Consider the following 15,322-nt stretch of genomic DNA (forward strand, 5'->3'; position numbering starts at 1 on the left):
TTACTTTTTAGGGCTGCACTAGTTCAAAGTCCAACAAAACAAATTAATAAAAATTGGTTACATTATTAATTAAGTAGTTATATTAAATTAGTTACATAGAATTAGACATTATTAGGCAAGTGTTAATAACTTTGGCAACAATGCACTGGTTACAAAGAATAAATAATTCGACTCTAACCTTCCACCTACGTGAAGAGTCTCTAATTACGTCACGGAATAGAAAATCAAGACTTATTAAAACATTGTAAAGCATAAACTGTATTAAGTTTATATTTTGAACCTTGAGAATCAAAACAGGATAGCAATATGACTAAAAAAAAGAAAACAATTTGAATCCTAACCTAACCGAATTGTTCTCCATCTTCTTCTTGAAATAGGCTTTCAGCATGTTTTTCCAGCTTTAAGGAGTTCCTGAGGAGACGTCGACATCCAGCTATCCCTCCACCTCTTTGGTGGTCTGCCTTGAGGTCTTCTAGAGTGTAGTTTTTCGTCTCTTCCAATTTTAGCAATTCTATTGTCTTGTCTGGTCAATCTGTCTCGTCAATCTTACATTGTCCTGTATGTCGCAGATTCGTCTTATTTCTTGGTTGGGTATTCTGTCAAGTAGCGTGTATCTGCTGGTGTCTGCCTTGGTTTCTGCGGCATATGTGATTATTGGCTTTACACATGATTTATATATTCTGGTCTTTGCTTCTATTTTTAGGAACTGATTTTTCCATAAAATGTCTATCAAACATCCGGCTATTCTAGAAGCCTTATCTATTTGATCTTTACCTCAGATCTCGTCTTGATGGGCGATTATTTCTACCCCTAAGTATCTGAAGGACATCACCTGTTCTACTATTTCGTCGTTAGCAGCTAGTTTGCATCTTCTAGGTTCTTTTGCTACAACTAGTGATTTTGTCTTGTTTATATATATTGTAGCGTTTCGCTGTCAAGTAGAATTGATGAAGAAGTCTCTGTAGCTTCATTACTACCCTAATGCCCTTCATGCCCTGTGTTTTTAACGTCTTTTATTATTTCGTTCATGATTAGGTTAAAGAGTACCGGACTTAGAGTGTCTTATTCCTGTTGATTCTTGGGTCAGGCTGTTCACAAGTATTCTGGTCGCCTTGGTGTTCAAGTTTTCAATAGTTCTAACCATTTCTTCCGGAATTCTGCCCCGTCTCAATATGGTTGTGATGTCATTTAGCCTCACTCGATCTAACGCTTTGCTCAGATCTATGAAGCACATATACGCTGGTTTCTCGTATTCGATTGATTTCTCGACTATTTGTCGAATGATGAATATGGCATCTGTGGTAGGCCTGTTTTTCCTGAATCCCTGTGGTTCTTCCATTATGGGTATTTGTTCTGAGATGATGACCGCATATGATTTTCGTGAATAGTTTCATCAAGGCGCTTAGGAGAGTTATTCCTCTGTAGTTTCCTGGTTGTTTTTTGTAGCCTTTTTTGAAGATAGGGATAGTTGTGCTTTTCTTCCAATCAGTTGGTATAGTTGTTTCATTTAAGATCCTCTGGTAAAGATTGGCTAGTTGTTCGCTTAGTGGTTTACCTCCGTACTTTATCAGTTTGTTGTTCAATTCGTCGATTTCTGGGGCTTTTCTGTTTTTTAGTTCCTTGGTATATTTTTCTACTAGTTCGTGGGTGATACGGCAGATTTATAGAAAGACATGCAAGTCAAGGTGAGATGAAGAAAGAATCATGACTAGTCAATCCTAATGATCAATCCGATCCGTTTATGTCGCGTTTTTCTACTAGTTCACCTGACTTGAATCCCTCGAGATAAAGGTAGTAACTAATATTGACTATACAATCACTAACAAATGTTGATTTGATTACAATTTAAGGATTAAGCGGCATACCATTCACGTGCTGTATTAGCAGCTAAGATCTAAAAATACTAGAAATATTTCTGGCACCAAACCACTTCAGTTTCAAGAAGATAAACGTAGAAAAAGTGGTTTTACTTGTATTTTGGTATGACTTTAAGGCTCAATTGCAGGTTGTCTCATGACCAAACAGCACATTCCGGCAAACCTACGTATGTACATGACAAACAACGATGATGGACGAGTGAGTTTGATAATATCAAGTACTTTTCTATGTACACTTAAGATAATTCATCATCATCTGTCACACAGAGTAAATCCGCTGGACTTTGGAGGATCGAATAATCCAATTGCAGTATTGTATTCGATAAGGATAATAATTGATGTAACTCGATTGTTATAACAAGGTCTGACGCCAAAAAAAGTCGTTCAAGGTACTTTACACAACAGTAAAAAAACTAATAATCAACCGATTGAGGGGAGGAATTATTTAATAATTATATGGTACAAAATTAATACTTCAAATTCGATTAGTCTATCCTATTTTACAAATTTGGCCTAATTCTAAACACAAACTTAAAGCTAAAACAGATAGAGACGTTAAAGTAAATGACGACGAGACGTACTTTTTAATAACACAAACAAAATATACAACTAAGTCGATTGTTTTGTTATTTGTCTATGCTGACGTACACTCGGGCACAAAATCCTCCCGAAACTTCCGTTCCTAAGTAGTAGTTGCCCGATATTTGTAGGTAAGCTGGTAACTGAAAAAAAAGGCAATTTTTAAGAAAACCGTTAGTTTAATATGACAATTTTAAAAGCATAGTAAATATATTGTTTGGACTTTTATCTGTACAATTAAATCACGTTCGTAAAAAGTCACGCTTTACATATGTGAAGATTAAGAGAGAACGTCTAACCTAACCTAACAATTTTTTTAAATTCTGTGTAAGCCAACTGCCACTAATTTTGGAAAATACAGGATGGTCCATCGAAAATAAACCATCAGCGACGTTTTTACTAGATTATTTCGAAAAACCCTCGCACAGGCTAACTTTTTCAACAGGATGTGTCTTTTTTTATCTTGAAGTTGAACTTGAAACCAATTATAGCTTTCTATTATTTATACAACTTAGCTACTGTCTGATTCTTAAAAATTACTTAAAGTAACTTGTGAGGTCAGATGATATTTTTTATGATTGAGTTACAATTATACAAGTTAAAAGGAGACACAACCTCAGCACAGTGGATAGTTTGTGATTTACGCAAATGCTGCACTGGCAAACAAAACCACATAACCCACGACCCACTTTCTTCATTTCTCCAATAACAGAGCCTTGTCGGAAACAGCGACTATAGCTAAGCTTCTTCTAAGACATTCGTAGAGGATTGTGACACTTATTAGAAGGTTCTCAATAGCATTTAAAGGTCTATGGAACTCATTCAAAATGGTTTTAGGGGCCTCTGGCAAATTAAAACAGTTAAGGGAAATTTTAAGATACCTGTAGAACCTTCTGTTACATTTAAGAAGGTTCTCAGTAGCATTTAGAGGTAAATGACACTTTCAAAATAGTCTGAATGATTTAAAACACTTGTAGAGAAGTTTGACACCTTTTAGAAGGTTCTCAGTAGCATTTAGAGGTTTATAGAACTTTCAAAATGGTTCTAGAGTAGTTTGGCAATTCAAAACAGTTGTGGAAAGGTTTAAGACACTTGTAGAAACTTCTGTTACTTTTAAACATGTTCTCAGTAGAATTTAGAGTTTTAACACTTTCAAAATGGTTCTAGAAGCCTCTGGCAATTTAAAACAATTATGGGAAAGTTTAAGACATTTGTAAAGGATTTTAGCACTTATTAAAAGGTTCTCAATAGCATTTAGAGGTCTATGGAAATTAAAAATGGTCTTAGAGGCCTTTGGCACTTTTTAGAGAGTTCTCAGTAGCACTTAGAGGTAGCTGACACTTTCAAAATGGGTCTGGACAATTATGGGAAGGTTTAAAACACTTGTAGACGATTCTGGCACTTTTTAAAAGATTCTCAGTAGCATTTAGAAGTCTCTGACACTTTTAAAACGGTTCTAGAGTCCTTGGGCAATTCAAAACAGTTGTGGAAAGGTTTAGGACACTTGTAGAAACGTCTGTTACTTTTAAACATGTTCTCAGTAGAATTTAGAGTTTTAACACTTTCAAAATGGTTCTAGAAGCCTCTGGCAATTTAAAACAATTATGGGAAAGTTTAAGACATTTGTAAAGGATTTTAGCACTTATTAAAAGGTTCTCAATAGCATTTAGAGGTCTATGGAAATTAAAAATGGTCTTAGAGGCCTTTGGCACTTTTTAGAGAGTTCTCAGTAGCACTTAGAGGTAGCTGACACTTTCAAAATGGGTCTCGACAATTATGGGAAGGTTTAAAACACTTGTAGACGATTCTGGCACTTTTTAAAAGGTTCTCAGTAGCATTTAGAAGTCTCTGGCAATTGAAAACAGTTATGAAATGGTTTAAGACACTTTGAAAGGTTCTCAGTAGCATTTATAGGTTTATAGAACTTTCAAAATGGTTTTAGAGTCCTCTGGCAATTTAAAACAATTATGGGAAGGTTCAAAACACTTGTAGGCGATTCTGGCACTTTTTAAAAGGTTCTCAGTAGCATTTAGAGGTTTGTAGAACTTTCAAAATGGTTCTAGAGGCCTCTGGCAATTTAAAACAGTTATGGGAGGGTTTAAGACATTTGTAGAAGATTCTGACCCTTATTAGAAGGTTGTCAATAGCATTTAGAGGTCTATGGAACTTAAAAGGGTCTTAGAGACCTCTGGCAATTTGAAACAGTTGTGGAAAAGTTTAAGATACTTGTCGAACTTTCTGTTACTTTTAAGAAAGTTCTCAGTAGGTCTCTGACACTTTCAAAATAGTTCTAGAAGCCTCTGACAATTTAAAATAATTATGGGAAGGTTTAAAACACTTGTAGAAGCCTCTGGCACTTTTTAGAAGGTTCTCAGTAGCATTTAGAGATCTACCGAACCTTCAAAATGGTCCTAGCTTACATTAATTCATCTAGTAATATTTTTTTATGTAAACTTAAAGATGGAATTATTATTTAGAATAGAATTTGCTAAAGAAAACATTTGGTGGTCAATTACTACATAGATAACGTAAAACGTTTTCTTTCTGATTCGTTTCTACTCCATTCTAGGTTTGTTTCAATTTTCTCGCATAGTTAATGACTCTACATCTAAAATAAAGAAAATACTTACTACCACCATATAGCTGGCTACTGTAAAAGTGACATTAAACTCAGGATCATAGAGCGTATTTGTAATCGGACAACTATTAATACATGGATTGGATACGGTGGTAGATTGATTGAATAGAGCGCCATATTGAACCAGATGAACATCTATGTGAGAAGTATCAACGGTTGGATCTGAAAACAATGCACTTGATACGTAAACTTGTCAATCAATGCTATTCAAGTGACACTCACTTATTACCTCCGGCCGAATCTTAATGTGGTATTGATTGTCGACTTTTAAGATACAAGGAATTTCTTCACACTCGTCAATTTCTACCGAAGTTATAGCATCTCCACCTGAAGTAAAAATCAATCATATATCACCTAATATCTTAAAATAATTGAAACAAAAAGCTAATTCGGAAAATTGATTAAAACAATAAAAAACGGTACTCAAGCTCAAGTGGTGTAAAACGATTGTTTATAATATAGTGGACAGACACTATAACAACTATGAGGTATCTGAATAATTTAATTCGTCATTTATTTGCGTCATTTCTGACGATAATCTGTGTGATATTTTATTGAAGCGCAATTTGCTTAGATATTTTAAAGTAGACTAGAATCAGACAAATATAAACTAAAATAACAATACGTCATTTACATCAAATTGACAAACTGATTGTGTAATTTCTTTAAATAAGATTTTTGTAAACATGATCTCAAAATCAAAAGGTTAATACATTCAATGATATTTACGACTTTAAAGCATTATTACAGTACTTAATTGTTGGTTTTGCCTGCAGCTTACTAATTAAGAGCATTTAGCGTCAAATTACCCGACAGTTAAACTTAATATAAACTTACCGCAGTCAGTAAAATCCAAAATGCCACCGAAACCAAAACCAAACAGTAGCACAAATATAACATGTCGAAGCTGAATACGCGAAACAAACCCACACATCATTGTGTTACACTTGATGCTCGATTATTGATAGATTATTCCAAATTCTTCCTCGAATCACGACTAAACACTTAAAAATTACTTGTTCCATTTTATACCTGGACTGGTATTGATTGTGACGTGGCATTGATTGTGACGTTGACCGTGAAAAACAAATCAGTTCAGCAAAAAAAAAGTATATTTAGTTCAAAAATGTAAAAAGAACCAAACTACCAAATGCTATAAGAGGTTGTCAAATTACAGATCAGACCGAATTTGACGTCATGATGGCATAATTTAATGAAACCATAAGTGTCAAAACAACGTCATCATGACGTCAATTTCACTCTACTCGCTCCATGGCAAATGCGGCCACATTTTAAACAATTATTAATTCATATTTCAAAAAAAGTACACTAACTGTACAGCGTGAAAATGACTTGAAAACCTATAATGAAGTTTCCAAAAAGGTTTCCCTGAAAAAATTAGCTACAACAACCGAATGTGAGAACTTTGATACGTTTAGACTTTGATTCTTGTGCTGGCAGACAAAATAATCAGAATATGTGTACCTCAGTTACAAAAAGTTAGGTTTTCTTCGCTCAAAAATCATTGTCAAGTGTATTATTAGTTCTATTGTTCTAACCTAACAATTGAAACGCAAAAATTAAACAATCCAAAAAAATCTATGTTAGATTACATTCCTTTGACATATCTTGACGTTTCTGAATATGTGATTAGGCGCCGACACGACTCAACAAAGATGAATTACAATAACTCTCTAAAATTTGAGATTGAAATTTCAATTTAAATAAATTTTCAAAATAATTAATATTTTTCTAGAAAAACACAATGCGGTGTAGATCTACTCATTAGCGTACAAGGGAATACCCAGAAAGTAATTAAAATGCATTTTATCAGTATTATTTGTCACTTTTTGTTTTAAAACTCCTTAAAGACTCCAAGGAGAAGGTTAAGGGCAAAAACACCTTTGTTTTGTTTAAAAAAAACAGTTTGGTACACCCTGTCACTTTTTACATTTTAACTCCTTAAGGACAAAAACACCTTAATACGTTGATTTACAAATTGAAAGAAACTGATCAGTTTGGCAACGTGGTAGAAATGTGAGTTTCTAATTATTAAGAAACGCGACAATTAGAAAATATTGCTAAAATTTAATACTAAATTAACTAGTTTGAATGGCAGTCATTTCTAAATAATTAGAAGAAAAAGGATAAGTCGTGCAACATTGCAAAGCATTTTGGCACTGAACTAGAAAAATTGTCAGATGTGTCTAAATTCATTATTAAATTATAGGAAAAAGGCCTAATAATTTTGTCATTTCTAAATAATTAAAAAAATGGACAATTTGTCAACCAACAAATTAGTAAAATAGGCAGTTTGACAACTTTACAAATTGCAAAAACTTTCTAATTAATAAGGAAAATGAGCAGTTTGAAAAAAATGCAAAGCATTGGTACCAACTTAGAAAAATTAGTAGATTGACGACATTTGTTTGGCCTAAAAAGTAGAAAAATGCAACATTGCAATTTTTCTTGTAGAGGATAAAATTTCCTACAACTTTCATTATTTACACTTTTTTGTAGTTCCTCAAATAACGGAGCTACGCTCACTCAAAATGGCGTTAGTTCAAAAAAGGCAGTTTGGTGCACCTGCTCACTATTTGCCTTGTTACTCCTTAAGGAACCCCTTAAGGGCAAGAAAACCATAATACAATATTGTAGAAGATAAAATTTTATATAACTTTAATTATTTACACTTTTTTGTAGCTCGTCAAATAACGGAGCTAGGTTCAGTCGAAATTCAGAGGAAAATGCAATGACGTTACAATCATGTCATGGAGTGGAAGCTTCTCTTATTTGTCACACTCAAAACAGTTTTCTTTTTAAATAAATTTGTATGTCTGTTCTTGCAAGTAGATGTTCCAAAAAAATATTGCCAATAACTTTATTAGTAATTCTAGAAGTGCTTTTCAAAACCATTCGTCCTCAAATGTAATAACCCTTGTTAGATGTCAGCTTAAAACAAGAAATTTGCTCTTACAATTTAGTGGTCAGGAGTTTTATAAAAATTGATAAGACTTCTGAAACTGAATCATTCTGTAACTTAAGAGAAAAAGTATTTTTTCCATAGCTTTATCAACCAAGAGTGCTGAATTACAAGAAAACAGGCAGGATGCTCGGTAAATTTCAATTTCAACATCAAAACACCCTTAAAACAGTTTTAAATATATGTAAAAGGTACTTCAACTAAAATAACTTCAATATTTTTCGATGAACTGTGTGTTATGACTTATTATTATTATTGTCAATATCTGTAGTTAAGTTTCGTTTGATGTTTGGAAATAATAACTGTTCTGAATATTTAACACTTTGTATAAAAAATATGTCATAATTCATCCGTTAACGAGGTATTAATTTAAAAATGTTGTGGCAATTTTCATTGTTTAAGATCCAAGCTAAATTTATAATAAACTATATTATAACCACAAAAGGTGAATTTACTTGAAAAGTAGTGGCAACAAACAAAAACGGTTAAACTTGCTTGTTTTTGAAACTTCCTAAAATCAAAAATGTTCATAAAAATGTAACCATTTTATAAATCATCCTGTATACGCTACTTTAAAAGAAATATTTGGGAAACTGACAAACCGAAATAGCTTCTTGACGAGTGACTATCTATACTCTAAACCAGAAATTTGTATCTTGTTTTCAAAATATTTTAACTGAAATATGAGTATTCAAAAACGAAGCTTCCACTTCAAGCTATTTTCATAGCTCAAATTGTACTACTTATCCAGATATTGAATCAAGCAGCATTTCCAATTTGCATGAAGTTTGTTCTTGACGTCAAAATTCTTTGAAAAATACCTATAATTTTATTAGATATCGTCATCTGTAATCGTTATATCGGCTACGATAATGAATTTAATTAATAATCATAAATAATTCTTAATTAGTCTGCTGACACATATTTAGGACATTCTGTATCATCCGCGGATAGAAATTAGGCAATTAAAAAACCAAAGAGTAATCCAAATCCAGATTTGCACACTGATTAGTATTTAGTACACCTTGAAAATGTCACATATAAAGATAAAAATCCCCAATATAAAGATAATAAGGAGGAAAATCCAAGAAATGTTGCTTCTCTATTAAATAATGGCTCATCGAACAGAAGTGGACAGTTTTTGAGATAATAACTGTACCAAAAACAAATACTGCAGAAATTTTGTTTTGCTTCAAAACAATCAAAAATAAGTCTGATTTAATAGATCCACAGTATAGTAATTCGATTCTTGACCTAATCCAAAACACTTACCACTCTATAATCAATCAATTCCATTTTCAGTCTGTAGCTGTATGATCATACAGTACATTTGGGCATCTTAAAACCATGATGAACTGGAATAATGTTTTTCATGGGTATAAACAACAAAGGAACGTCTCTGTGATATTGAAACTAAAAAAATACTTTGATTTAGCTATTAAATCACATCAAATAATAAATAATACCTTTAAAACTATTGGAGCTTCTCTCTAAACTACCTCCAGTTTTGAAATGTTGTACAATACCAAATTATTAAGCCTTTGCTATACAATTTGAGAATTTGCAAGGAATGCATAATATCCTTGAATGATAAGAGTTTACTTAATTTACTACTACAAATTTTTCACACACGATTTGCACATTTTTTCTTTGAGGTCCATCCAGAATTTAATTTAGATTGATTATTAAATATCTTATTGTTTTAAAGTTTAGTGCAACAATGTTGCAACTATACTCGATAAACCAAAAATATTCATGTTTCGTTTATGACACTTAAAGGTATTACTTAAAATATCTAAGAGCTGTACTTGAGATGGCTATTTATATAGTTAGTCACTCAGATCTAGATTTGCAAGAAAGTATTAAATTAAAACATTGTTAATTATAAATCACCCTTGTATGTACTATATAAGGTGTTTTAACAAGTTAAAATTAAATGTTGCTTTTACTGGTGCGATTTTTTACTGAAACATACTACAGTAATGTAAACCATCTGTCACACCTTGGTACATTTTACCAAAAAACAAAAAATTGCTCTTTGTGAAAGAAACTTATAACTGCTTTTAATAAACTATATTTAGTGATTCTACATCAATTTGTAATAACAATAAAAAACACTTCCAAACATCTGGTTGAGACTTCTCTAATATGTTCAAAAGTTTGGTGGAGATTTTGTTGTAGAAATTCTGTTGCAGTCAATTTTATTAGTTTTTGGTGAGTTGGTCGGATCTTCCAGCTCAAGCTTATAAAAATCAGGTTTAAAAATAATTTTCCCTGTAATAAGAGAAGAAAAATTCCCAGAAATCTATTTCTGGTGAAAATGCCAAAAGAATTTAACGAATTTTAGTATAGGTTAGTAAACACATAAAAAGCAACAATTCAGGCAATGAAATTTGGAAAATGACATTTTATTTTATGTCAAGTAAATATATTTCCTGGAGTAACCACACACTATAACTAATTTTTACAGCTTCATGAAACCAAATTTGACAGTTCTGACGTTAAGGGACACGTTTATACTTTTCTTACACCACAAAACAGCTGTCATAAATGTCAAAATCCATTCACCAGTGACCAGAAACTATAAAATTAGACATAGTTTGAGAAATTGCATAGGAAGTTGGGTTAAAAGTTCCATGGAGTCAAATTTTACAGTTAAGACGAGAAGGAACACTTTAATACTTTGCTCGTGTCACGTGACAACTGTCAAAACTCACTCACCAGTGACCTGAAAGTATAAACTTCCAAATAGATGTGTTTCTTTGAGATATTTGTACTGTAAGTTCTGTTTACAGCTCCATGGAGCCAAATTTGACAGTTCTGACGTTAAGAAAAACTTTTATACATTTCTTACATCACTCGACACCTGTCATAACTGTCGAAACCTGTTCACCAGTGACCTTAAACTATAAAATTAGAAATAGGTAGTTGCCAATTTGAGGAACAGTGCGATATATCCAAGCAGTAGAACTATTTTGGATTGGTAAGTTTGCGTCACAGCTGCGTGATTTTTGACAACTGTCAAGTAGTCAAGTGACGTAAAAAACATATCAAAAGGTCTGTTAATGTCACATATACTAAATTTAACTCTATGGAGGTATAAATATAACTTGCAAGGCGATTTAACTTTTATACATTTCTTACATCACTCAACACCTGTCATAACTGTCGAAATCTGTTCACCAGTAACCTTAAACTATAAAATTAGAAATAGGTAGTTGCCAATTTGAGGAACAGTGCGATTTATCCAAGCGGTAGAACTATTTTGGATTGGTAAGTTTGCGTGACAGCTGCGTGATTTTTTACAACTGTCAAGTAGTCAAGTGACGTAAAAAACATATCAAAAGGTCTGTTAATGTCACATATACTAAATTTAACTCTATGGAGGTATAAATATAACTTGCAAGGCGATTTATCAAAGAAATACAACTAATCTGCGTATTCCAGTTGTAGGTTAGCGCTGAATCAGTTTTGACAGTTGACAGCTGTAAAGTGACATAACATATCAAAGTGTCACTTCCCCTCACAAATATTAAATTTGAAGTTTTATTGAGGTGTAAATACAAGGTACAACTGTTTTGCGTTTGACAGATTCATGTCACTGCTGAATGAGATTTAATAGTTATAACAAATGTCACCTGATCATCAGCCGCGCTGTGAACTGTCATAACTGTCAAATTTAACGTCACAGAGTTACGAATAACAATTTGCGGCTTTGACATTTTACAGTTTCACCCTCACTGTTGTCAGGAGACTGATAAGCCTGTCATTAAACATCTTAGCTAGTTCAGTTAGTCAAAGTGGTCGAGGTTTTTTCAATCACACGATCTAAAAGCCTCTTGAGCTTTTCGGTGTTGCCAAAATAACTGAATCAAGAGTTTTGGCTTTGGCAACGTTGACTTAAATGTAATTTTCAAGCTTTTCCACGTGAAAAAGATGTTTTAGAGTCTCAAAACTGACAATTTTTTGGTTTGGCGTGAGTTTAAAACACCAAGATCACTCGTCCAACATTCCAACTGGCCTGATTTGTTGCAAAGCCATAATTTACTGGACGTTTCAGGAATTACCACGCTAAACAAATATACAAGTCCAAAGTTAAGTAACAGTCTTCAAGTAGATACAAATTCAATGTTATCTGACTCAGCAACTCTCTGTAAAAGCACTATCGCACCAGGCAACCCTTACCTTCACGTTTATAGATTACCGGTAAACTTGATTAATTGTAGGCTGGAAAACACTCAATCAAAAAAGTGCTTGACATAGCGTCGATGAAGCTATAAAATACTTAAAATACCCTAAACAAAGCCGCGTTGTCGCATTTTACGTGCAAAAAAGCGTCATTTAGTTGTGTAGTGGCTTAGTACCAGATTTCGTATCAATTGGTTATTTTTAGACCGACTACTTTAAGAATAAATTCAATCTTATCAAATCTGTTATTTATTTAGAATGTTTACTGAAAACACTTGAAAATTGCAGATTTCACGAAAATACAATCACCTGTCACCTTATACGAATACATACGGGAAAAAAATCAGAACGTTATACAATTTGTTTTGCTTTAAAGTCTGTAAATTTATTACTCAATAAATAAGTAGTTAAAATACCTGGATTAAAAACAAACTACAAGCAAAATCCTTCATCCGACTCGTTATCCACGTCTTGAGACTCAATCACATTGATCAGCATGTGTTTGGGAACCTCACTTCCTCGAATTTGTATGTTGTAGCATACTAGCTCCATTTTTGACAAACTTTGACGTAAAACGTAAGCTTTTCTGGATATTTCTCGATTACCAGAATATGACAAACCTAAATTAACAGTTCATCAACATCCAGAACATTTGGTAAAAAAATAGTTTACCATGAAAGTTATCCGTGCTTATAAGCCCGGATAACTTTCATATTTCAGTCAAAATAGTTTACATTCAACTTACCCAAAAATCCAGTATGAATCGCCCTTACAAAATTGCAAATTTTAAAGCAATCACTAACATTTCCAGAACCTAAAGTGTTAATACACTTCCTCATCAACTCTCCAGTAAAATCGGCAATACCCAATATAAAATCATAAGGAGTGAACAACAAAGTATTAACAGTATCCCCATCCTCAAAAAGAAAGTATTTGCCCACATCAGCCCAACTGTGAATGCTATCCTCTTTTATGTAGTGAAACAAACAGAGAGCCTCCACAAACTCTTGCATACCACAAGTGAAAGCTTTGTGGTATAAATAACCACTGTGACCCACCAATTCTGTGGCTATAGCTTTAAAATTGTTCTGGCATAAGCTACGCAGTCTTAACTCTGCTTCTAGTAAAACTGACTTCTTTTTCTCTTCTCTATAAATTAAATGGGGAGTGAATTTCATTCCTTAAAGTTGTACTTAATACTACTTGCATATCAGCGTTAATGTTGTGCAGTAGAAAAATTATGCGTTTTGACTCTATGGTTATGTCGCGGCTCAATTTGACGATTCTCTCGTATCTGTCATGTTTATCGTCTAGTTCAGTGGCAAATTCTTTGAACATTACTATGACTGGATTGTTTTCGTCAAGTGATTCCAAAACTGTCTTTGATTGTTTACCAATTGGTGGTTTATTTCTTTTATGACGATATTGACCTGCAAAAAACAGACCAAAAGTTGGCAGAAAATTTAACAAAAAATAAAGGGAAAAGACAGATAAAGTAATAACTTTTCTTATAAGAACAAAACCTTCATTCCAGTATAGTCAACTGGATGCCAGAAATGATAGTTGTTGTGCAACATCTGGTAGCATCTATACTCAACTCTATGAGTTACAGATGTTCCGAAATTTGGGAACGCCATCTTTACTTTCTAACTCATAGAGTTGAGTACAGATGTCACCAGATGTTGCACAACAACTATCATCTGTGATATTATTTGTTAGTAATATTGTCACATCCATGTTAGTAGCAGCAAAAACACATCTATATGGCATTTTATACTTTCAGATCACTGGTGAGTGAATTTTGACAGTTATGACAGCTGGACAGCTGTCATGTGATCCCAGTAAAGTATATTAAAGTGTTCTCTAATGTCCCAACTGACAAATTTGGCTTCATGGAGTTGTAAGACTACTTACAGTGTAGTTCATTCTCAAAACCCATCTACTTGGCATTTAATAATTTCCAAATAGTCCAAAATCTATTGCCTGAATTTTTGCTTTTGATGTGCATTTATTAGCTTTTTGTTCATCATTTGTCTTAAATTTTCCTAAAATTCCCTTTGGCTTTTTCTCCAAAAATCTAACTCTATCTAACATTTTTAAACAATTTAAACAAGTTAAAAACAAAAATATCTGAGATTAGAAGATCTGAATTTCTCAATTTTAAATTACAAAACAGGGTGTTCTATTACAAAAATGTTGCTGTCATAGTTCTTCTGTTCAGATTCTGTCTAGCACTACAGGAAATGCCTATTTTAACAATTTATTTTATGTTATTAAAAACATTTTGTTTCAGTTAAAACACCCTGTACACCCCATAATGGGTATCTAGAGCAAGGTTAGTGGAATGAGTGTCAATGTATATAAAAGCAGCACCAAAGCTGTTCTTAGAATTAGAGAGTTTGAGAGAGAAGAGTTTGGATATACAGCTTAAAGCAACCTGTAACTTTACACCCTTGACAGTATCAGGAATAAATATGTGGAGTTTGACGCTTAAGGCACCAACATGTTTTAGGATAGCCTCAGGTAAGTTTTGGTTTGACTGTGATATTTTACATACTATTCCTGACATTCAAAACTCAAATAAGCTTAAGCTATCCCCGAGGCTATCCCTAAATATGTAAGTGCCTCTTCCTACTCAGTACCTTCCCCCTTTGCTTATAAGTATACACATACTAATAGGATTGTGGGTAAATTAATAGAAAAGTATTTGTGTTTACAGTATTACAATTAAAAAAAAATACTAAAATTTACCTTTAAACTTGGACATGATGGACGACTCCAAATAAGCAAATCAAAGTTGCTTACTAACAATCTTCGATGAAACAAAGCCTCTCAATTTACTGTAAACAAATTAAGTTCCAAAAACAATAAATAAACAAATTCACCAACTTACACAAGAAAAGTGAGGTTAGTTTATAACTGACACCTATCAAAAACTTTAGAGTAGTATGTTGGTGTGCAGCACGTGACCTTCCTTGTGGGTTTTTACATGATAGTCATGTGGTGTACTGCTCAATACGTCAATCCCTTCTTTACAGCCGTATATCTGTCAAGCAG

General features: G+C 33.1%; 2 protein-coding genes across 2 annotated transcripts; both read right to left on the reverse strand.

Annotated features, from left to right (window-relative positions):
* Nucleotides 1-2,305: 2,305 nt before the first annotated feature.
* Nucleotides 2,306-6,098, reverse strand: LOC145729969 (uncharacterized). The gene is made up of 4 exons (XM_081980969.1): nt 5,932-6,098; nt 5,317-5,421; nt 5,087-5,256; nt 2,306-2,599 (listed from the first exon to the last, which is right to left on the reverse strand). Exons 1-4 carry the CDS (start codon nt 6,029-6,031, stop codon nt 2,504-2,506), a joined length of 471 nt encoding a protein of 156 aa, XP_081837095.1. The 5' UTR covers nt 6,032-6,098; the 3' UTR covers nt 2,306-2,503.
* A 6,398-nt stretch (nt 6,099-12,496) lies between these two features.
* On the reverse strand, nt 12,497-15,173 carry Trax (Translin associated factor X). The gene is made up of 4 exons (XM_081980968.1): nt 15,017-15,173; nt 13,473-13,695; nt 13,011-13,414; nt 12,497-12,885 (listed from the first exon to the last, which is right to left on the reverse strand). Exons 1-4 carry the CDS (start codon nt 15,030-15,032, stop codon nt 12,698-12,700), a joined length of 831 nt encoding a protein of 276 aa, XP_081837094.1. The 5' UTR covers nt 15,033-15,173; the 3' UTR covers nt 12,497-12,697.
* Between the last annotated feature and the right edge of the window lie 149 nt (nt 15,174-15,322).

Source organism: Ips typographus, linkage group LG5 (genome assembly GCF_016097725.1).
Source record: "Ips typographus isolate SLU linkage group LG5, UJ_Ityp_2.0, whole genome shotgun sequence".
In the NCBI taxonomy this organism is placed as follows: domain Eukaryota; kingdom Metazoa; phylum Arthropoda; class Insecta; order Coleoptera; family Curculionidae; genus Ips; species Ips typographus.